The sequence below is a fragment of the Phyllostomus hastatus genome, unplaced genomic scaffold (genome assembly GCF_019186645.2).
Source record: "Phyllostomus hastatus isolate PE091 unplaced genomic scaffold, TTU_PhHast_1.1 phas_contig_40, whole genome shotgun sequence".
Lineage (NCBI taxonomy): Eukaryota > Metazoa > Chordata > Mammalia > Chiroptera > Phyllostomidae > Phyllostomus > Phyllostomus hastatus.
In genome coordinates, this window is record NW_025333872.1 from 40,265,025 (window position 1) to 40,286,301 (window position 21,277).

At 36.0% G+C, this 21,277-nt stretch overlaps 1 protein-coding gene across 3 annotated transcripts in view; it reads right to left on the bottom strand.

The window, feature by feature from the left end:
* The window catches only part of RARS2 (arginyl-tRNA synthetase 2, mitochondrial), a 70,485-nt gene that overhangs the window by 30,532 nt on the left and 18,676 nt on the right, over positions 1-21,277 (bottom strand). For all 3 annotated transcript variants that reach the window (XM_045843305.1, XM_045843307.1, XM_045843306.1), the window contains 4 exons: positions 12,634-12,731; positions 7,487-7,542; positions 5,499-5,582; positions 2,045-2,121 (listed from right to left, as the gene is read on the bottom strand). In XM_045843305.1, the coding sequence (XP_045699261.1) occupies positions 2,045-2,121; positions 5,499-5,582; positions 7,487-7,542; positions 12,634-12,731 (315 nt within the window). The remainder of the gene's footprint in view (positions 1-2,044; positions 2,122-5,498; positions 5,583-7,486; positions 7,543-12,633; positions 12,732-21,277) is intronic.

Genomic DNA, 21,277 nt, shown 5'->3' on the forward strand with positions numbered 1-21,277 from the left:
GTTAAGGTCAGCCCCTACCTGTGTTTTATCCAGGGCCACCCTGCTTGAGCAGTAAAGGAATCTGAGATGGCTGTTACTTATGCTGGGCTTGGAGATTCCCAGGTGAAGCCCACCTGTAAATCTAGGTTGGCTACTTCTAGTGCTGAGCCGGGGGCTCCCTGAGACCAACTGTTGCTTGGTTGATAGGGTTTACGAAGTTGTGAAGCATGAGCCAAGACCAGTCATTCACATGGAAAAGCAGCTTGGTTGGGCTCAATAAATTGGGAGGGGCGTAGTCTCTGGGATCTTCAAGGTGGGGTCAAATGGTGTTAGCAGGTTGATGGAGTCTCAGATATGGCACCAGCTTGCCAGCTCTATGGGGAGAGGTTTCAGAAAAGAAATGGCCTCTGCTTGCCTTGATGCCAGACACTTCCATTCTTCTTAGCTGCTACCCTAGTGCTGGAGCTCAGAGGGAGTAAGTCTGAGTAGGTGAGTTGGTATGTGGGTGCTTTAAGACAAATTGCTTGGGGCTCCAGAAGTTTCTTTCACTGATTCAATCCCCACTGGTTTTTGCAGCCAGAGTTCTGGGGACCTATCTTCTTGGCACTGGAACCCTGGGCTAGGGGCCCTGGCATGGGGTTGGGACTCCTTGGTCCCAAGATATCACTCCCAAATTTTAATCTACCACATATGGGTAAGGGGTTCCACATCTGCACCCCTTCTACCAGTGTGGATGGATATGGTTTCTTTAATTTTATAGTTGTCAGACTTCCTTTCAACTTGATTTGTGATGGTTCTGAGTGATAGTTGTTCTGTATTTCAGTTGCAATTATGTGGTTGTGCAAAGAGGTAAGCCATATCTGCCTACACTGGCATCTTGACCAGAAGTCCCTATACTTCAAATCCTTAAAAATGTTTTCTCAATGACACAAGGTCTTCAAGCAGATTTGTATATTTTGCACCATGGGTTATCTCCATGGGCCTGGATCTCATGAAAAGGTTCATAAAGCTTGAGGTAAAAAAAATCTGACATTATTCAAAGTTTAACAAAAGAAAATAGCAAAAACTCCAGGCACTAAGGTGGCAAGCTTTATTTACAGAAAACCATAAAAAATTATTAATTTTTAAACTCTTGCCTATCAAAACTCTTAACTGGAGAGAAAAATATGTGTTGGTTAATATTATAAATCAAAATGTAGGTGTTTAAATTGTATTGTAGGCATGGATTCAGGAGGAAATGACAAACCTTTAAAGATCTTTAAGAATTAGAATTTATTTAGGTGAAATTTAATGACAAATCCAGATCTCTGTACCTTGGCTAGAGAAGAAAAGCATTATTTTGGCACACTCTTCCTCATACACAGGTATAACATCTTTAGTCTGATTCCCTGGTATGTCACCAACATGGCTGAATGTGTATCTGCACTTTTGTGAGGCCCAGAAATACCAGAGATAACAACTGAGACAATGAGAAGGAAACACATCCCTGGAGATTAAGTGGACAGAAGAGTTTTATTAATGAACTCCAGGAAGGACTGATGACAGAGACATGAAGGGACTAAATGAATTAGAATAGAAAGGAGTTTGCATTGGACAAAAGCCAAGAAAAAAAGCCAAAAGCCAGCAATTAAGAAGGAACGTACAGAGAGAAACACACCTTCCCTCCTCCATATCAAAAAAAGAGCAAAATAGTATATTCTCATGTTTTGAAGTGCAAATGAATTATAGTTACTACCATGGGGAAAACTGCAGCATCCAGCAAATGACAAAAATTGAGAAATTCCTCTGTGTTAAATTGTTATCCTATGTGTTTATTCTAAGATGATTCTATACCTAGAGAACTACTGTCTCAAATCAACTAAAATAGTAATAAAAGAACATCTGCATTTGAAAATTAAAAGAACTCCCTAGTTATATAAAAGCAACATTTTCTACTTTTTTGGTTCCTTGTTTTAAGGAATATTTGTTAAAACCTCTGGGACTACAGATATGTTAGGCAAGCTGCATAGTACTCTGGAAAAAAGAAAGCTGATGTATTTTCTAATGTTGTTTTTTGACAACTTACTTCAAAGAGATGTTGTAAAGGATTGGACTGGAGTTTTTCTTCATAGCCAAACAGTTGAAAGCCAGTTCCCAGTAGACCTACCACAATAATCCATAAATGAAAACATAAAATGGAACAGTAGAGAACAATCATGGCAGGGAACAGGTATAGTTGTATAAAAAGATCAATCTTCCATAATTATGTATCTTGAGAACATTGCAAATACATACTATCCCCTTCTGCTACTCCATAAATTGACATAAGTCAAATTTAATATATTGAATCACAAATTCAATAGGTTGAAATAGATCAATTACTAAAATTAATTGCACAGAAACCAACAGACTATGGACTCATCAAAGGCAGGGGCTAAAACTAATTTATCTTTGTACTAACAATGTTCAACAGTTCCCTAGCAGACAGAACAAAAGAATTATTTCTTGAGCAGTCACTCTGGGGAAAGCATGATGCTGGGCACTGGGTACTGGGTATTGAATGTTTGTGAGGACAAACTGATGGCAAGTGATTTCAAAACTTTCTTTTAAACTTATAAATGTAGTCCTGACTGGTGTGGCTCAGTGGATTGAGCACTGGCCTGGGAACCAAAAAGTCAACGGTTCAATTCCCAGTCAGGGTACATGCATAGGTTGTGGGCCAGGTCGGGCCCCGAGTAAGGGTTGTGTGTAAGGCAACCACACACTGATGTTTCTCTCCCTCTCTTTCTCCCTCCTTTCCCTTTCTCTAAAAATAAATAAATAAAATATTTTAAAAAATAAACTTGTAAATGTTAAAATAAAACAAAGGTAGGAATTATCTTGGTAGTGTAACATTAGTTCTTAAACAAATAATTGAATTACGGCAATAAAAAGTAACACTTGAAACATCCAAATTATTTCTCTCATTCACGGTGGCCAAGCAACAAAATTCTTTTATCTGGCCAACTTTTGTCAATAATTTTTTTAAAGTCTTTGATGATAAGTTCAGCATTCAGAAACAATTTAATTCTAATCTTAAAAAAAATAATTGAAGTTTATAACCCAGCAACGAAAACAACTAGTGTGGACTGTAAATATTTATACATTAGAATCTTGTGCTAAAAGATGATCACAGTTTCAGTTTGAAGGGGTATCTGCAGCCTGGGGCCAACAGCAATAAAAGGTATTACAGTTTAATTATTTAAAAAATCACCTTTTTACAACTATATCAATTACCAAGCTTCAACTCTAAAGGACCTACTGCCACTAGGCCTTGCAGATTGGTATACATTTTCCTGTACAGGCTTAGCAGAAAGTGGGATGCTACTGAACACATGGCTATATGAGTATAATGCTTTGGAGCTGAGACAGGCCTAGAAGGATGACTAAAATATGTACCAGCTCTATTCACTTTCAAGCAAAAGCACATATGATTGTGATTCAGAGTCTTGGGAACAAACAGGGTTTGGAAAGATGCTCAGTGTTCTAAAAAACAGAAATAGGAAAAGTAAATGCCAATTCCGTTTAACATTGCACCTAATATATTTTCAAAAACTAACTGTGCCTATGAATGTCTGCAAACTTCCAACATGGGATAGCTGAAACAACCAAAATGAACTCTTCAACAATGATGGTTATAATGGAAATGTTGACAGATCATTAAGCACTGCAGTTCTTTAGAGAAAAAACAGCTTTAATAAAATCCTGCAGCTAAAATTTTATGACTACCATAATCACATTTTTGCTAATGTCTGTGAAATGCCTTAAGTTGGTCAAACTAATGCAAAGTGGACACCATCTATTAAATCTGACTGTTAAGCCTAGAGCCTAAACGTCTGCCAGATGCTGTGAACTGCAGGTAGAGCTTTAAAATGCAGTGCATGTTTTCTGATTCCTCCACATAAAAGCACCGTGGATATAAGAGTAGATTCAAGTTCTACCCTTTTTAAGGTCTAAAAGGTTTTTTTAACTCAAGGAATAACATTAATAAGAGAAAGTTATGATAAGTCTGTCTTTTGAAAACTTTGATTTCATTTCACTAGATATGGAACATAATATTGTCAGTGAACTTTAGAACTGGCAGTGCACACTGAACTTTATAGAAGCTTTAAAATATTACTTAGCCTTTCTTTTGGATTAGTATTATAAAATACCTCCCAGGACAGAGTCATTCATCATTCTAAGTGACCCTTATGTGCCAAGCATTATGGATACAAAAATAATTAAGACATACTCCATGCCCTAAAAAATCATATTATCTAGCAGGAAGAGAAGCACACAAATAAGACAGTGAGACAGAAGCCTATTTGAATAGAGCTGGGTACCAGGAATGTGGTGATGTGAGATGGTGGGCAAGGATGTGTCTGTGTTAGTACTTTACAGAGGTGACACTGTAAGTGCTGGATCTTAAAAACATACATAGTAGTGGTCAGAGATATTTTAAACTTGCATTTTACATGCTATCAACCCTCCACCACCTTAGCAACTACATTTCTCTTGCCCTTCCATACCCTGATTACTGGTGTATATGAGCTAGGAATGGTTCTGACTAAATTCTTGATATTGGAGATAATTTGTGGCACCCATCAGTCTGGGTCTCACCCCTCTCTTCCTCTTTGTTTTTCTTCCAGATCATGGGCCCAGGATATAAAAACATGTAGGGGGGCCCAGGGAGGCTGGACTTCCCTTGTTTTAAAAATGGTGGGTCACACCTTGGCTGGTGTGGCTCAGTTGGTTGGGCATTGTCCCGCAAAATGAAAGGTTACTGGTTCAATTTCTTATCAGGACACATGACCGAGTTGTAGGTTTGGCCCCTGGCTGGGGCACGTGGGAGGGCAACTAATCGATGTTTCTCTCTCATATCAATGTTTCTCTCCCTTTCTTCCCCTCTCTCTCTCTAAAAAAGTAAATAAATAAAGTCTTTTTAAAAAATGGTGCCTTGCTCTGACCTGTGTGGCTTTGGCATCATCTCACAAATTAAAAGGCCATCAGTCTGATTCCTGGTCAAGGCACATGGGTTGCAGGCCAGGTCCCCAGTCAGGGCACGTGCAAGAGACAATGGATCCATGTTTCTCTCCCTCTCTTTCTCCCTCCATTCCCCTCCCTCTGAGAGTGAATAAAATCTTTAAAAATAGAGGTGGGCCTGTGGTTGAGAAGAGTGTATATAGCTATATGTCTTCCCTGTATATTTACTCGTCCATTTAACTCACAAATATAAGAGATTTTTCTTTAATAAAACCATAAAAATCTGTATTTATTGGGTGTTTATCTAAATGTGTGAAGTTTCCTCCCTCAAAACTTACCTGTGTGGTGAGAATTAGTCTAATAAATAGAATACAAGATTTATGCAAAGAGCCATTAGGAAGAAAAAAAACAGGTAGGAAGCACTACTTTATCTAATGAGATTCTGCCTATATTCTGTCCACATGATCAAGAGACCTGATATTAAAACATATTAAATTTAACAGTGAAATGAAAAATAAAATCTCAAACTTACTTACCAAACTGCATGCCCCAATCTCCAAGGTAATTTATTCTGGTTACTTGATGTCCTAAAGCTTCCTTGAGATTTGCTATGAAATTTCCTAGTAATGAATAAAACATACAGTTTCTCATTCTTGTTATCCATTTTGGCAAAAGAACCATGTGCTTCTCTATTGTCAAAGTATAATACAGAAAATTCTTTTGGTAAAATTTACCAATTCAGTTTTTTAAAAATTAAAACATTCAGTAATGTGTTTTCATCTATGTTATAGAAAGTAAGAAATTATTGTGGGGGCACTTATTACAAGGAATCTCCTAACTTTCACAAGAACAGAGTGTTTATTAACATTAATGGGAGTAGGGAACACATCCAAGTCAATGCCAAAGACAGAAAATAACACTGTCTTGGTAATTAATAAGAGGCAATTTGGTTGTGCCCTAAAGACCCTGAGTGATATTGGCTTTATTTCTAAATAGCTCACTTTGCCGATTTTCAATAAATATTCTGTCTTCCTGGTCCAAATAGTTCCTTTAACAACTATTAAATAACAACTTTGTCATGATCTATCCATCATTCCTTTTTATCACTCCTTTAATTTTGACTTATTCATGTAGCTTTTCTTACACTGTATATTTGTTACACTCTTTTTTTCATCAAGTCTGATCATTTCTTCTCTTAAAATGCAGCTTGAGAACTTAGGAACAATGAAAGCTGACTCCAGTTTAATAATAATGCATGCCACAACTGCTGATTTCTCTAATTCTTAGAAGTATTCAAGTATGGGTTAAATGACTTTCTCTTAAGCATGCATAGACAGATTTTTATATTGAAGCATGCAATAGACAGATTTTTATATTGAAAGACAGATTAGATGAGATAAACTTCAAAGTCAGTTCCAATTCTAACTGCAGTTTTTAAATTGGACTGCTGCATTATATCATGTTTTAAATATCTAAAAATCATAAACCTACCACACTAAACCAGCAATTGTCAACTGGTGTGCTTCAAGAGGCACACTGCTATGCTGCAAGGAATTTTAAAACATGCAGTACCCTACTATGTGTTTAGTTGGGGGCAGTGACCTCTTTCCTTAGATTTTCAAATAAAGAAATGACAACGGCCAACACAACAGCCATGGTGTGAATGAATCAAAATTACCTGCTTTTTTTTTTTGATCAGATTTTGTGCAATTTGGATGTCAGATCTTGTGGGATTTTAGTAATCAGTTTGTGTGCCATGAGATAAAAAAGAAGGCTAAAATCGCTGCACTTAAACATTATAGCTATGAAGTATGATAGTAATCTTTATTAGAATATTCTTGTTTCAATTTCCAGTCTTGAACACTTCAGTTAGCACACCCATCACTAAGACTGAGTTTCTTTTTTTATTTAAATTGAGATATAATTGACATACAACATTCTTTCTTTTTTAAAACAAAATACATAACAAAAAAATTGGGAGAGATTATTACCAGCTCCACATTACCGTATTTTTCAGACTATAAGATGCATGTCCCCTCACCCCCAACCAATTTGGGAGGAATAATGGTAATTAATGCTGCTGTTGAGTTCTGTTTACATTTACATTGGTGAAATATTATGTTGTTTATGTTATTAAATATTTTACCACATTTTTTGCTTCAAAATGTTTTCCCTATTTTCCTCCTCTAAAACCTAGGTGTGTCGTATGGTCTGAAAAATATGGTAATTATTTTCATTTTTACATCTTTTAGATCTTCTCATATACATACATATTTTTTATATTTTTAAAAAGTTAAAATCATAACAAATATACCAGTTAAAACTGGTTTCTGAATTAATCTTTTGGTTTTGAACAAATTTCTCTTTTCCACTTTTAAACCAATTTTCCCCATTTCATGTAATATTTGATTAGCATCAAGCTCATATAAATTTAAACCTTTTTGTTCTATTGTTATTTAAGCATTAAACCATAAGACTGGATTATCAAAGACACATTTAGTATTTTCTGTGAAATGACACTTACCTATGATGGTAGAACGCAAATGTCCAACGTGAAATTTTTTGGCAATGTTAGGTGAACTGCAAATAATTGCAAAAAATTATATTTCTGTTCTAAAAACAAGAGGTCTAAAATGAACTAGGTCATGCCTTCAGAGTTTAACACATCTGAGGACTCAGGCCTTTGGTAATTTGTGGCAAAGATAAGTTAGAACTCAAAGAATCATCCTTAGAGAAACTGATTCTGTGATTCATGAGGCTGTGCCATACACAGAAGTGGCACACTTAAGAAGAAGCAGATACATTTAAGGATTGATTTTAAAAATGAAGACATTCAGAAATATTGTTTTGACACAAACAATGTTGACTATAGGGAATTAAATTTAGTGCACCAGTTCACAAACCCTTTATCTTGTTAAAAATTATTGAGGGTCCCAAGAAATTTTGTTTGTATGGGTAGTATCTAGCAATATTTATTATATCAGAAATTAAAAGAGAAAAATATAAAAAATATTTATGAAGTAATCTTTCCAGAACAATCAAAAGTCTGATTCACCACTCCAAATTCTCAATCAACACTTTTATCACTCCTCTGTGTGCCTAAGAAGTCTTAATCAATAATTTAACAATACAAACTCTTCTAAGGCACTCACTACTAACAGGCAGTTTTATGCACTTAACATGCATTAATTCACTTCATACCCATAAGAAGTGTGAGTGAGGTACTGTTATCTCTTATTTTACAGATGAAGGAACTGGGACAACAAGGAAAAGAGGTAATAAAGCCAATGTAGCAATATCTTGATCACCTGAATCTGGGTGATGAGTATACAGGATTTAATTTTACTTCTCTTTTGTATATGTTTAAAATTTTTATAAGTTTTTCAATATTAAAAAGATGAATTAACCAGAAAGCCAGAAAAATGTATAAATCACTAGTTTTATAAAGCTGGGTAGTTAAGGTCTGTGATTTTAAGAGAATGAGAACAAACAAGGTGATCCCTAGGACTGCCTTAACAGCAAATTTGTGAGCTAAAGAAGAAAAATTTATAGCACAAAATGTTTATATTGGAAAAGAAAAAAAAAGCTTCAAACCAATAACCTAAGGTTTTCCTTTAAAAAACTAGAAAAGGATGACATATGTAAGCAGAATAAAAGAGAATAATACAGAGAAAAGCACAAATCAATAAAGTAGAAAACAAAGACAGAAAATTTCTATTACTATACATAATTGTAGTGGTGGTTACGCAGCCTGTACACTTTTGCCAAAACTCATCAAAGTATATGCTGAAATATGGTGAACTGTACTGTGTTGTATGTAATTACAGCTCAATAAAGCTGATTTAAAAAGAGATCAACAAATAATACTACAAAACAACAAAATTACAAACCAGCCTTGGAAGTCCTGCTGTTGAAAGAACATAAGTTACACTGTTTAGTGAAAAAAGCAAGGAGTTGAACAACATATAATGTGTGACATCTGTTTATGAAGGCAAAGAATATCTCTAGGTGACTAAACAAAAAGCTAGTTTGGTGAATGCCCAAAGGAGAGAACCAGGAAACTGGGATGGGAAGACTTTCTCTTCACTGAACATACTTTTTCAATCTTTGATTTTTTCAAAGGTATTGATAGTATTTTAGGTGTTTATATTATTACTTTTTAAAGCTTTCACGGAGCTTTTATGTTTTTTCCTCTAGGGATAAAAGAATTGAGTCTATGTAGGTCTTCAGCCTTAACAAAAAGCCACTTGAAATCATCAACTTGCCATCCTCTGGCACCATGTTCCTATTGGGAAGGAAAAACAGTAAGATGGAAAATACAAATTCAACTCCCTGGCAACCAAAGTAGCGGCAGTGAATGAATTATAGTTTGGACACCTTACTGGGACTTGTAAAAAATTTCATGTTAATTTCCTCAATCTTATAAGAAAAGACAAATATTATTGCTCTTATTTTCCAGGTAAGAAAAGAGATCAGAGATCACCAAACCAGTTACTAGGAGTTAGAACTGGTACCCTCATCTTTTGGCTTCTCATTTTTGTAATCAGAGGTCCTCAATCTGTTGTGTGAGAACACTTCACAATGGGCACAGCAGAGGGTAGGAGAAGACTATGTTGAGGAAAGACGAGGAAAGGCTATCACCACTGACTGCTCCTACAGGTTTGATCTGAATAAAGTAAGAGAAGGGCCAACTTTGCAGAGAGAGGCAACAGTAGTTATCTTCAAGTTTTACACCACCTATGATGGACAGTCTTCTACTGTGGTACTTCATCACTCTGCTCCTAAATCTGACAAAACACATATAAGTATCAGGAAAGCAGTAAAGGTTAGGTATGCAGTCTCCAGAGTCAGAGTTAGAATTATGACCCTGCGCAAGTTACCTATTATCATCATCATCTCGATGTAGGGGGCAAGTTTTTGGAGCACTGTGATGATATCTCTTGCTTTTAGGGGGAAAGTTGCTTGGTCTACTTGAGACACTATATATTTAAAACATTCTCTTCTATCACCTCTCTCATTTTCAGAAGAAATTCAAGAACAATGTTTCTATCAATTTTGCTCCATCCCCCACCTGTTTGTCTCTACTTTGAAACCACAATGGTAAGCACCACAGCAGCCAGAAAACTTCCAAGGGAGGAGGACAGCTGTGGTCAGCCCACAGTAAGGCCAGATGGAAAATGACAGACAACAAAGATGGCTACTGAGAAATGGACTCTGCCTTCATCAGCTCAAATGCTCATTTAAGTTCTAGCCACCCTTAACTGCTTTGGAAAAAAGTAGAGGGGGTAAATCCATAGGCAAATAAATCATCATAGAAAAAGCCTATAACTCAAATAGAACAGGTTATTGTTAGACATTTCTTGCAAGCATAAATAAAAAAAGAGCACTGTATGGGAAACAAAAACTGAGGAGAAAAGCCAGAGAATAAATGAGTAAGGAAAACTAAGGTTTTGGTATTTTGAGCTTGGCTGGGCAGGAAAGATGGGGAAGTGAAAATGAGAAAGAAGGTGTTAGAAATGAGCACTGGTGGCAACTTTTCAAGTTTCAAGAAGCTTGAAAGGGCATGATTTCAAAAAGGTACACATGTGAACAGATACTATACCACCTCCCTACTGATTTTCCTTTGCTGCTGGTTAGGTAAAAGCAAGGGCTGTGAGAATAACAGGGTACTGAAGTGTCTCTCCAGAGAAGGTGATGTGTCCTGCATCAATGTGAAGACATGAAAAGAATTAAAGATGGCCATGAATCTTTGCTATTAAGAGATGTAGTGTATTTTTTCCTCCCCCAAGATGTGGGCTGATGTTGTGACTTGCTTTGAGCAGCAGAATGTGACAGACGTGAGGCTGTGCCTATTCCAAGACCATATGTGTTTACCATCTTGGAACCCTAATCACTTCTGTAAAGAGGTCTGGCTACTCTGTTGGGGAGACAATGTGGAAAGAGATGCTTGGACAGCCCTTGGGTGAGCTGCCATACAAATAAATGAGCCACCTGCATTTCTAGCCCCAGTATAATCTCTAGATAAACAGAGCTGTGTAAGTGACCACAAGCAAGTAAAAGAATCATTGAGCTAACTAAAACCACCCCTGATTTCTTGATCTGTGGAGTCATGAACATTAAAATGGTTGTTTTAATCAGGAGTTGGCAAACTTTTTCTTAAAGAGCCAGATAGTAAATATTTTAGGCTTGCAGGCCACACCACCTGATCTCAACTATTCAACTCAACTCTACTCAACTGTTACTGTAGTATAAAAGCAGCAACTACAGACAACATGTCAACTGAATGTGCTGGCCTGTGTTCCAATAAAACTTTACTAAAACATGTGGCATACTGGATTTTGCCCATGAGCTGAAGGTTGCTAATCCCTGTATTAAGTCTTTTTAAAAAAGATTTTATTTATTTTTAGAGAGAGGGGAAGGGAGGGAGAAAAAGAGGGAGAGAAACATCAATGTGTGGCTGCCTCTTGCATGCCCCTAACTGCGTACCTGGCCTGCAACCCAGGCATGAGCTCTGACTGGGAATTGATCAAGTGATCCTTTGGTTTACAGGCTTTTGCTTAACCTGCTGAGCCATACCAGTTTTGACATAATGCAAGAGGAGGTACTGAAACGACAGGCAAATTGCTTTGGAAGGTGGCCTCAGGGGGACCACATGAAGTCCCTCTCCTCTCTGATACAACAAGTGTTTAAGCTTAACTTTTAAGTATCATGATTGAGGTGTACTGCTAGTATAAGATTTATTCATATTCTCTGACTGCTCCATAGGATCATTAGTTCAGTCAGCAATCAGTCCTCATCATAAATAGATGAGTTTACAGAATCTTACAGGATGTCTGTTCTAAGAACAGAAATGAATGGTAGAAGCAGTACAAATGTGGAAACCATAAAACCCATTTGCTTCTGATTATGCAGGTGTTAATCATATCTAAGCTGAATCAAGTTATCCTCATGAATTATAATGAGTTAGAAAACCTGCAGTCCTATTTCCCATATTAAATTTTTAAAATCCTCCACAGAAATATATACTTAAGGAAACAAAAGACTCTAGCAAGTTCTAGCTTCCTATATCAGAAAAAAATTCATTAAGTCTCTTCTTCAGGTTTTAGGAAGGCAAATTCAACACCTCTGATAATTTTTACAAGCTGTCAACCTGTCAGCTATGCTCTGAAAGTGTTTCCTTTTCTCTTTTGGTTAATTAAAAACAGTTCAAATACTAGATAGTTGTACTGATAGCATATCAAAAAGTTATTACGAAGACTATTTAGAAATATATTAAAACTTCAAGCTATTTTTCTGATAATTTTTAAAATTATATATGACAAATACTACAAAGTTTTATTCACTGGAATCAAATTATGTTAAAATTTTTAATATGGTAATAACCATTACCTCTGCTTTAAAATTTTACTAAAATGAAGAAATAGTTCTTCCAAAAAAGTAACTGTTAAATACTCAAATTCAAAAAAAAGAAAGAGCTCATGATAATCACTAGACTTTTTTTCTATTGGAGTATAAAACTTTTTATTCAATTCATTGTGATTTTAAGAAAATAATATAATCTCGCTGGTTTTCAATTTTTCCACATGTAATTTTATGAGACCTCAGATGATGATAGTAAAATAGTCACCTGCTCAGCCAACTGATTAACCAACACATAAGAGTAGCACTCACCTGAATTCAACCACAATCTTCTTCTGGGGAAGACCAGAGAAAAGCTCACTTTTCAATCCATATTTTGAGCCATCTTCTATTACTTGATTTAGCACTGTCTAAAAAGTAAAGGCTGGGATTTAATGATAGAAAGAACCTGCAATTTTTAAAACTACTTTGTTACTAGGAACTAAATGTTGCTGATTTGCTTATTCTAATTTAGAGAACTGAGAATTTTATACCAATGCCAGCAGTACCACCTGCTTGAGTTCTTGTCTACAGGGGCTCTGTGTTCTTTTATACAATACATCCTGTCTATTCCTCCGCATAGTGATTAATCATGTAGGCATTTTACAGGTGAAGAAATTGAAGTTTAGAAGGGTTAAGTAACTGCCAGAAGTCCCACAGCAAACACTACTGATAACACCAAAACCAGAAGCAACATCTAATATTTTACTGACTGCATACTACGTGTCAGGCACTGTTCTAAGCATTTTCTATGCATGTATTCACTTAATCCACACAATAACCTTAAGAGATAGACATCATTTTTACAAACGAGGAAGTAGGAGCACAGAGAGGTTAAGTAATTTACCTAAGGTCATATGGCTATTAAGTCATGTAATTGTTTTTACTCCATAGTTTATGTGCTAGCTATTGCATGCTGCTGCTACTTTTTGTGATACTAATAATCACAAGCAATGGTAGAAAACAAATAAAAATTAGAACTCAAATGCCTATTGGCTATGTAAGTAAAATCCAGGAAATTTTACAGAAACAACCAAAACATAGTCTAGGTTAATTTTTAGTTATTAACACAGGACTATTATATAGTTCACAAAATTCATATTTTATTTTGCTAATGGTGATGATTTATTTATTTTAGGATTTTGAATTTACTGTGATAGACTTTTACTTACTTTTATATTGGTTTTGCTTTTCAAACTGGATTCTGAGTCCTAAATATGAAGTTTATGACATGAAGAATTTTATGATCATAAATGAGAGTTAGTTAAGATGGTCACTTAATGGAAAAGGCAAATGTAGCAGGAAGCAGCAAAATAATACTTTTATGATGCATCTCCAGAGTGCTAGGTTCAAGTCTAGATGCTTTTATGTTATCTTTAAGCCTCATAATCTTAGAGGTGGGCAACATTTCTCACTAAACAACTGCAAAAACTAAGGTTCAGAAACAGTATGTACTGGTATTTGCCCAAGGACACAAAGAAAACATTCTCTTCACTCACATTGTACAGTAGGACACAGAGATAAAGGATTAATAACACAGAGACATTAAAAAGTGCCTGTCATATACTAGGTGCCTTATTAAATGTTAATTACTTCAAGAATATGTGTGACAAGAAGGCTGCAAGTGGAGAGGTAAACAGTAAGAAGAAAATCATACTCAGATTGTTCTAGAGTTAAAGTCTACCCATCTTTTTCACTTTCCATCCCTTTTTATGCACTGGATGGTAGACTCCACAAATGGTAACAGCAATAAGTTAGCATGCTCTTTATAAATGACTCTCAGTTCATTGGTTTCTCTGGCACAAATACAAAAAAGTAACTTTAATGAAAAACTATCTTATATGCTTCACTTCCAAACATTCCTTTTACAATTGGACCACCTTGCCACCTGGAGCTTTTTTCTCTACTATTTCACTGAAAGTGCTCTCCAATCAAAATTCTAAATGCCAAACCTAAATGAATGCTTAAATTTTAATATATTACTTTTATGAGTACATTCTTTTTCTAAAATAAAAAATAAACAAGGTAAAGCTCAAGTCTAGAGTGAGTCCCTTTTGATCCCTTTGTCCCTTCTGGCCTTCCCCAGGGATGCCCACTTTTCACACACTATCTTAGCTGAAGACTACTCTCCTCTTGCAATGACCCTCCCTCTTTGGTTGTATTGACACCACTCTCTACAGACTTTTGCCTCTTGGTTTCCTTTGCAGGCTCCTCTTCCACTGCCTGTCGCTCCACTTCTCACCCTGTACTCCTTCCTTGCTTCTAGTCCTTACATTACACATCTCCTAGGTATAACTTGCTAAGACTTCGAGTACTACTTACCTAACAAAATATCACCTGTGCCACAGAGTGATATATCCAGCTTAGGACTGGACAGCTCTCCTAAGCACTTCAAACAGAATATATTGGTTTGGACAAAAAGTTCGTTTTTTCCATAAAATAAAAGGTACATTTTTCATTTTCAAGAGTAACTTTATTGATCTGGACATTTTCGTATGTTGGCCATCTCCAGTATTCATTGTTCTCAATTAATGTCTTGATTTTATCACTATCAACTTTAACTGGTGTACATGAAACTTTGTAAACCACCTTTGACAAGTTTGATAAGTCACAGCACTTTCTCCATACACTGCACAAATCTTTTTTTTTGCATTTCAGTTGTGTTTTACCTTTCTTGAAATAATAATGCATAATATGCTGAAAATGTTGTGTATTTTCTTCCATCTTCAATATTAAAATGGCTACACAAAAATTCATTGATTTTGATAAGTTTTATTTTTAATGCATGCTGATAGTACAGCGATTACTATACAATCTAACAAAATTGTTTCAAATGAAGTTAAAGACAACTAAATGCTATCAGAGTGCTCTTGTGGAAATAACCAAACCAACTTTTTGGCCAACCTAACATGTCTCCTCCTTTTGCATTCTCCATTTCCATGAACTTTACCCCCAACTAATCAAGTCTAAAACACAGGAGTTCCTAAGATTACCCCTTTCCCTCCTTCATATCCACAACCAATCAGATATTAATCACCACGCCCAGCTAATGCTACCTCCTAAATATCATTGTAGTTGTACCCTCTGCCCCATCATATGTCAGCGATACCACTACAAAACAATAACGACAACAAAGCAGTAACACCTATCTTCTTATAATGTACATATAAATTTACAGTTGGCCATTGAAGAATGTAGGGGTTAGGAGCACTGACCTCCAGTGCAGTTGAAAATCCATGTATAACTTTTGACTCCCCCAAAACTACTAATAGCCTACTGCTAACAGGAAGCCCTATCAATAAACAGTCTATTAATACATTTTTGTATGTTATATATACTATATACTGTATTCTTACAATATAGTAATCTAGAGAAAAACATATTTAAAAAATCATCAGGAAGAGAAAATACATTTACAGCATTTATTGAAAAAAATCCATGTATAAGTGGATCCATGAAGTTCAAACCTGTGTTGTTCAAGAGTCAATTGTATAACTATGAAAATGAAACTTTATTAGTGTAATACCAAAAATTATCATATGTTCTAGCTGTGGTACACAGAGGAAAATGCTAAAACTCTTTATGCAGAGCATATGAGGCCCTTCACAGTGTATAATTTCATATCCTCCCCATGCTATCCTATAAGCATAGCATACTCAAAGCATACTAGCTGATTTCCAGACCATGACATGTTTTTGACTGTGCTCTGGCCCAAGCTGTCCTCTCTGCCTGCTCTTGTATCCCCCAGGTAAATTCTTCTTTATCTTTATCTCAATTCAAGGTTACTCTTCTTGCCTCAAGACAGACTTAAGTGCAACTTTCTTTACACTAGATTGCAACTTTAAGCTTGCCTCCATTATATTAGTCATCACATTATCATATCCATCACACTTTACTTTTTATGTTCCTATTTTTTATCATAAGCTCCTTGAGGGCAGGAGGAGCTATCTTTAGATTTCAGTAATATAGTCCCTGGTAAATAATAAGCAGAAGGTTTATTAAATTAATGGGCACATAGAAGCTATCAACTCTAGACTGGCAGTGAGCTAGTAAATTCCCTCATTCCAATAGATGAGCAAGCTAGATGTTCATCTATTCATCAATATGTCTAAATGTAAGATGTACCAGTAATGCAAATATAGGTGCATAATGAGTATATAATCAGAAATTAAATCTACCAAAGTTTTCACTTTTTGGAGTGCTTTAACAAATTAACAAATACTCTAATTGGCTAGCACTTGTTGTTTATCACCATCACTTTTCTGTGGATGACTTTTGTCATTTTACCTAACTCTTCGTTGGTTGCTATTTTTCTATAGCTCTGAACAGGACTGCTAAGAGAGCTACCACTACCTATTTGTTTAGTCAATTCATTAGTCAATAGTGGAAAAGTGCTTAATTATTAATTCTTTCCTTGTGTTCAACCAACTGCACTACACGTTACTTGAATGCATCCTGACTGCCTACTGACATAAACTTAATTAGTAAAATAATGACCAAAATTAGAACCATCTAAATCAGTATCTCTTTTTTCTTAAGTCTTAGTGAAGAATGTAAAATTGAATTTGGCAAATAAAAAAATGCATGTATATATGTAAAATAAAAATGATGTTATCCACTGGGTACTTCTTAGGCATACATAAAAAACAGGATTGGTTCCTAGCTAACCTCTTATTTTTTCTTTCCACAATCTGAAATTATTATTACTTGAAGTTAGTTTCTCTTGAAAGTCATCCATAAGCTACTGACAGGTGAGGTCTGATACCAAAGTGACAGTTCTTCACAATGTATGAACTGATCATATCATCTTCTAGCTTTGAAATTTTATGATCTAGTCCCAGAGATCTGGCAGTTTCTATTGCATCTAATTCATACTTTAGCCTCCTACCTTTGAGAATGATTTATATGAAGAAATTGTAAGCCACTATTAGCGATGCAAACTTAAGCTAACGTTTAATCATTCTCAGTGCTCGCAGAGCTAATAACTCAACAGCAATTCACAAACAGGTAATGTTTCATGCAGGCTAAGTTTGTACATGTGTAAGCAATGACATATTCATAATTCTCTTTTTGAGGAGTAAGTTTTGGACATAAATCACTGGCTACATGTCAATCTTAATAACTCTAAAATGTAAAAAAAATAAAAAGGATTTTTAATGGTTCTAAAAGAGCTGAATATTTTTTCTTGATATGACTTGAAAAATTCATTAGGCACACAAAGGACCACTATTTAAGGCCAGAAATAATGGACCCAGATGTAGAAGAAATTAGACTTTAAGCAAAAAATAATTATCATTAAAAAATTATAGTATATGACTTCTGGTCAAGATGGAGGTATAGGTAGACACACTTTACCTCCTTCATGCAACCACAGAGAGAAGTACAAGTATTTCTCAAAACAAATAACAATTCGAACTGTCAGAAAATTGAGCTGTATGGAAGTCCTACAACCAAGTATTTAAAGAAGCCACATTCATCCAGATGGATAGGAGGGGTGGAGTTCTGAGATGTGTGGAGAGGCAGTGTGGCATGGAGTGGTGGTGGCAGTGGCAGATTGGGCAGTCCCACATTCACATATGGTGGATAAAAATGGGGACAGATACCTTGAGAGTGAGTGATCCTAGCCCCAAGCCAGAACGCAAGGCCCAGGGTTCCAGTGCTTAGAAGGTAAATCCCCATAACTTCTGGCTGTAAAAACCAGTGGGGGTTGGGACAGCGGAAGAACCTGCTAGAGTTTCAAGAGAGTTCATTTAAAGGGCCCGAATGGTCCCAGAATGAATGCAAACTCACCCATTCCTTGATTCACGACCAGGGCTACAGCTGGAAGGTCACCAGTTGCATACAGAAAGTGGGTGAAGTGACTGGAAACAAGGAGAGTGCTGGCAAACCTCTAGAAGCCAGGCAGAGGCATTATCCCCTCTCTGAACCCTCCCCTCACACAGAGCTACAGAGTGTGAAGCACGTTGTTCCACACTCATGATTACCTAATGCTCTACCCTACACAATTTACAGGTGCCTCTTATAGGGAGTCAAAGTAGCTCTACCTAATACACAAAAATAAACACAGTGAGGCTGCCAAACTGAGGAGACAAAGAAATATGGCCCACATGAAAGAACAGAACAAATCCCCAGAAAAAGAACTAAACAAACTGGAGATAACTAATCTATCAGATGTAGAGTTCAAAACACTGGTAATTAGGATGCTTGAAGAACTCACTGACTATGGCAAAAACATAAGGGAAGAAATGAAGGTTACAGTAAGTGAAATAAAGAAAAATCTACAGGGAACCAATAGTTGAGAGGATGAAGCCCAGAATCAAATCAATGATTTGGAACACAAGGAAGGAAAAAGCATTCAATCAGAACAGCATGAAGAAAAGAGAATTCAAAAATATTGAGGATAGGTTTAGGAACCTCTGGGACAACTATAAATGAACCAACATCTGAATCATAGGGATGCCAGAAGGAGAAGTGGAAGAGCAAGAAATTGATAACTTATTTGAAAAAATAATGAAAAAAAACTTCCTTAATTTGGCAAAGGAAATGGACACACAAGTCCAGGAAGCACAGAGTCCCAAACAAGTTGGACCCAAAGAGGAACACATCAAGACACATCATAATTAAAGTGCCAAAGATTAAAGATAAAGAGAGAGTCTTAAAAGCAGCAAGAGAAAAGCAGAGTTACCAACAAACGAGTTCCCCTAAGACCATCAGTTGATTTCTCAAAAGAAATTTTGCAAGCTAGAAAGGACTGGCAAGGCATACTCAAAGTGATGAAAAGCAAGGACCTACAACCTAGATTACTCTATCCAGTGATCATTTAGGTATCATTAGGTATCCAGGTATCATTTAGAATGCAAGGGCAGATAAAGTGCTTCCCAGATAAGGTAAAGCTAAAGGAATTCATCATCACCAAACCATAATTACATGAAATATTAAAGGGACTTACTTAAGAAAAAGAAAAAGGCACCTGTACGAACATTATGAACAAAAGGCAAATCTACGAACATTAAAAAAGCAACAAATTCACAACTGTCAACAACTGAATCTAAAAAAATAAACTAAGCAAACAAGCAGAACAGGAACAGAATCACAGATACGGAGATCATTTGGAGGTTATCAGTTGGGGCTGGGGGAAAGGGGATGAATGGAGGAAAAGGGTGCAGGGATTAGGAAGCATAATTTGGTTATGCTTTCAATACAGACACTTTCAATACCCTCTTTTTAGACGATGGGTGTTTGTTCACTGCTTAACTACTGTGAGCAATGGGCTTGTTCCTTTAACAAAATCAAACTAAGATCCAGATCCTTAAGGCCACAATGAAGGGAGAATTTCTATGTGAGGAAGAGTATCTGGACCTGAAAGCCCTAACTGTTATTCTCTCTTTTGTCAATGGAGAAGAATTTGGGAATATTTTTAATAGCAAGTGGGCTCCTTAAGCCAGTGAAAATCTCAGTTTGCTAATTGTAATAAAGGATGAAAATTCATGGCTATTAAATGTTGAAATTATTAAGTAAATATTGTATTTTCCTGTGTATAATGCACACTCACATTTGTGGCCCAAACTATGAGAAAAAAATTCTTTTAATTTCCTAATTCAATTATTTATTTAATTTATATTTAGGTAGTTGTTTCTTGTATTACAAAGGAATTTCAGCATTTATTTTGGAATATATTATGGTACAAGAAATTTTATGTAAGAATTACCAAACACAAGAAACACAAGGTATTTCAGGTACTACTGGGTTTCCTTATTTTTTCCCTCAAAAAGCTGGGCAAAACCATGTGCATTATACACAACAAAGTATGGTCTATATCTTGACTTAAAATAAAAACTACATCTCTTTCAGGTAAGCTGGCTATGAAAGCAAACTCTAACTACTATAAAGGACACATGGACAAAACCAACAGGGAGGGTGGAAGCAAGAGAGGGAGGTGAGTTTGGATGGGGTGGGGAGAAAATGCAGATAATTGTAACTGAACAATAAAATAATTTAAAAATAAAAAGGCAAACTCTATCTACCACAGCACATATTCCCATCTTAGGAAAAGCAAAAACAGTACAATATTGATGCCTATCAAATGGCCTAAAGTTTGATGGGCACTTTGGTGAGTTGCATATCTACTTCAATAAAATTAAGACAACTGGAAAGGTCACTTACTTAAAAATAGTAAATTAGACTCATGGTTTGCTAATTTTTTTTTAAAGATGCTATTTGTTTTTTAGAGAGAGGGGAAGGGAGGGAGAAAGAGAGGGAGAGAAACATCGACCAGTTGCCTCTTGCATGCCCCCAACCCAGTACATGGCCCACAACCAGGCCTGTGTTCTGACTGGGAATCCAACTGGTGACCTTTTGGTTTGCAGGCTGGATCAATCCACTGAGCCACACCAGCCAGGGCTGGTTTGCTAAATTTACATGAAATGTTATCAAGAGCCCAGTAGGCTTTTGTAGACACTGTTTAAAAAGCTCAAAAAAAATTTCCTTCTTTTCCTTGTAACTGATTTTTGGTTAACTACTTTGAAGTAAGAGTGAAAAAAGAAAAAATCTAAAAGAACTAGAGACAAGTATGAGACAGTATCTCTCCTTCAGTGAAAAAATATATTAGAAATTTTGGTTTTATAATTGTTTTTAAGAGGCAGCAATTACTAAGTCTGGCCAACTCAATGCAGGTGTGTATGTGTTTTCAATAATACACTAGATAGCATGCATTATGGTAAACTTTAAAGTTTAATTGAGATGAAACTCTTAACAAAAGGCCTCATATCACTGCTATCATGATCTCACTCATGTGAAACCCAATTCCTCTATGTGATTTCCCCAAATCCTCTAAGACATCCTGACTTTTCCACCTTTGATTTTTCTTATGCTTATTGTACCAATCATCTTTAGTATTGTTTTATTAAAAGCTGTATTA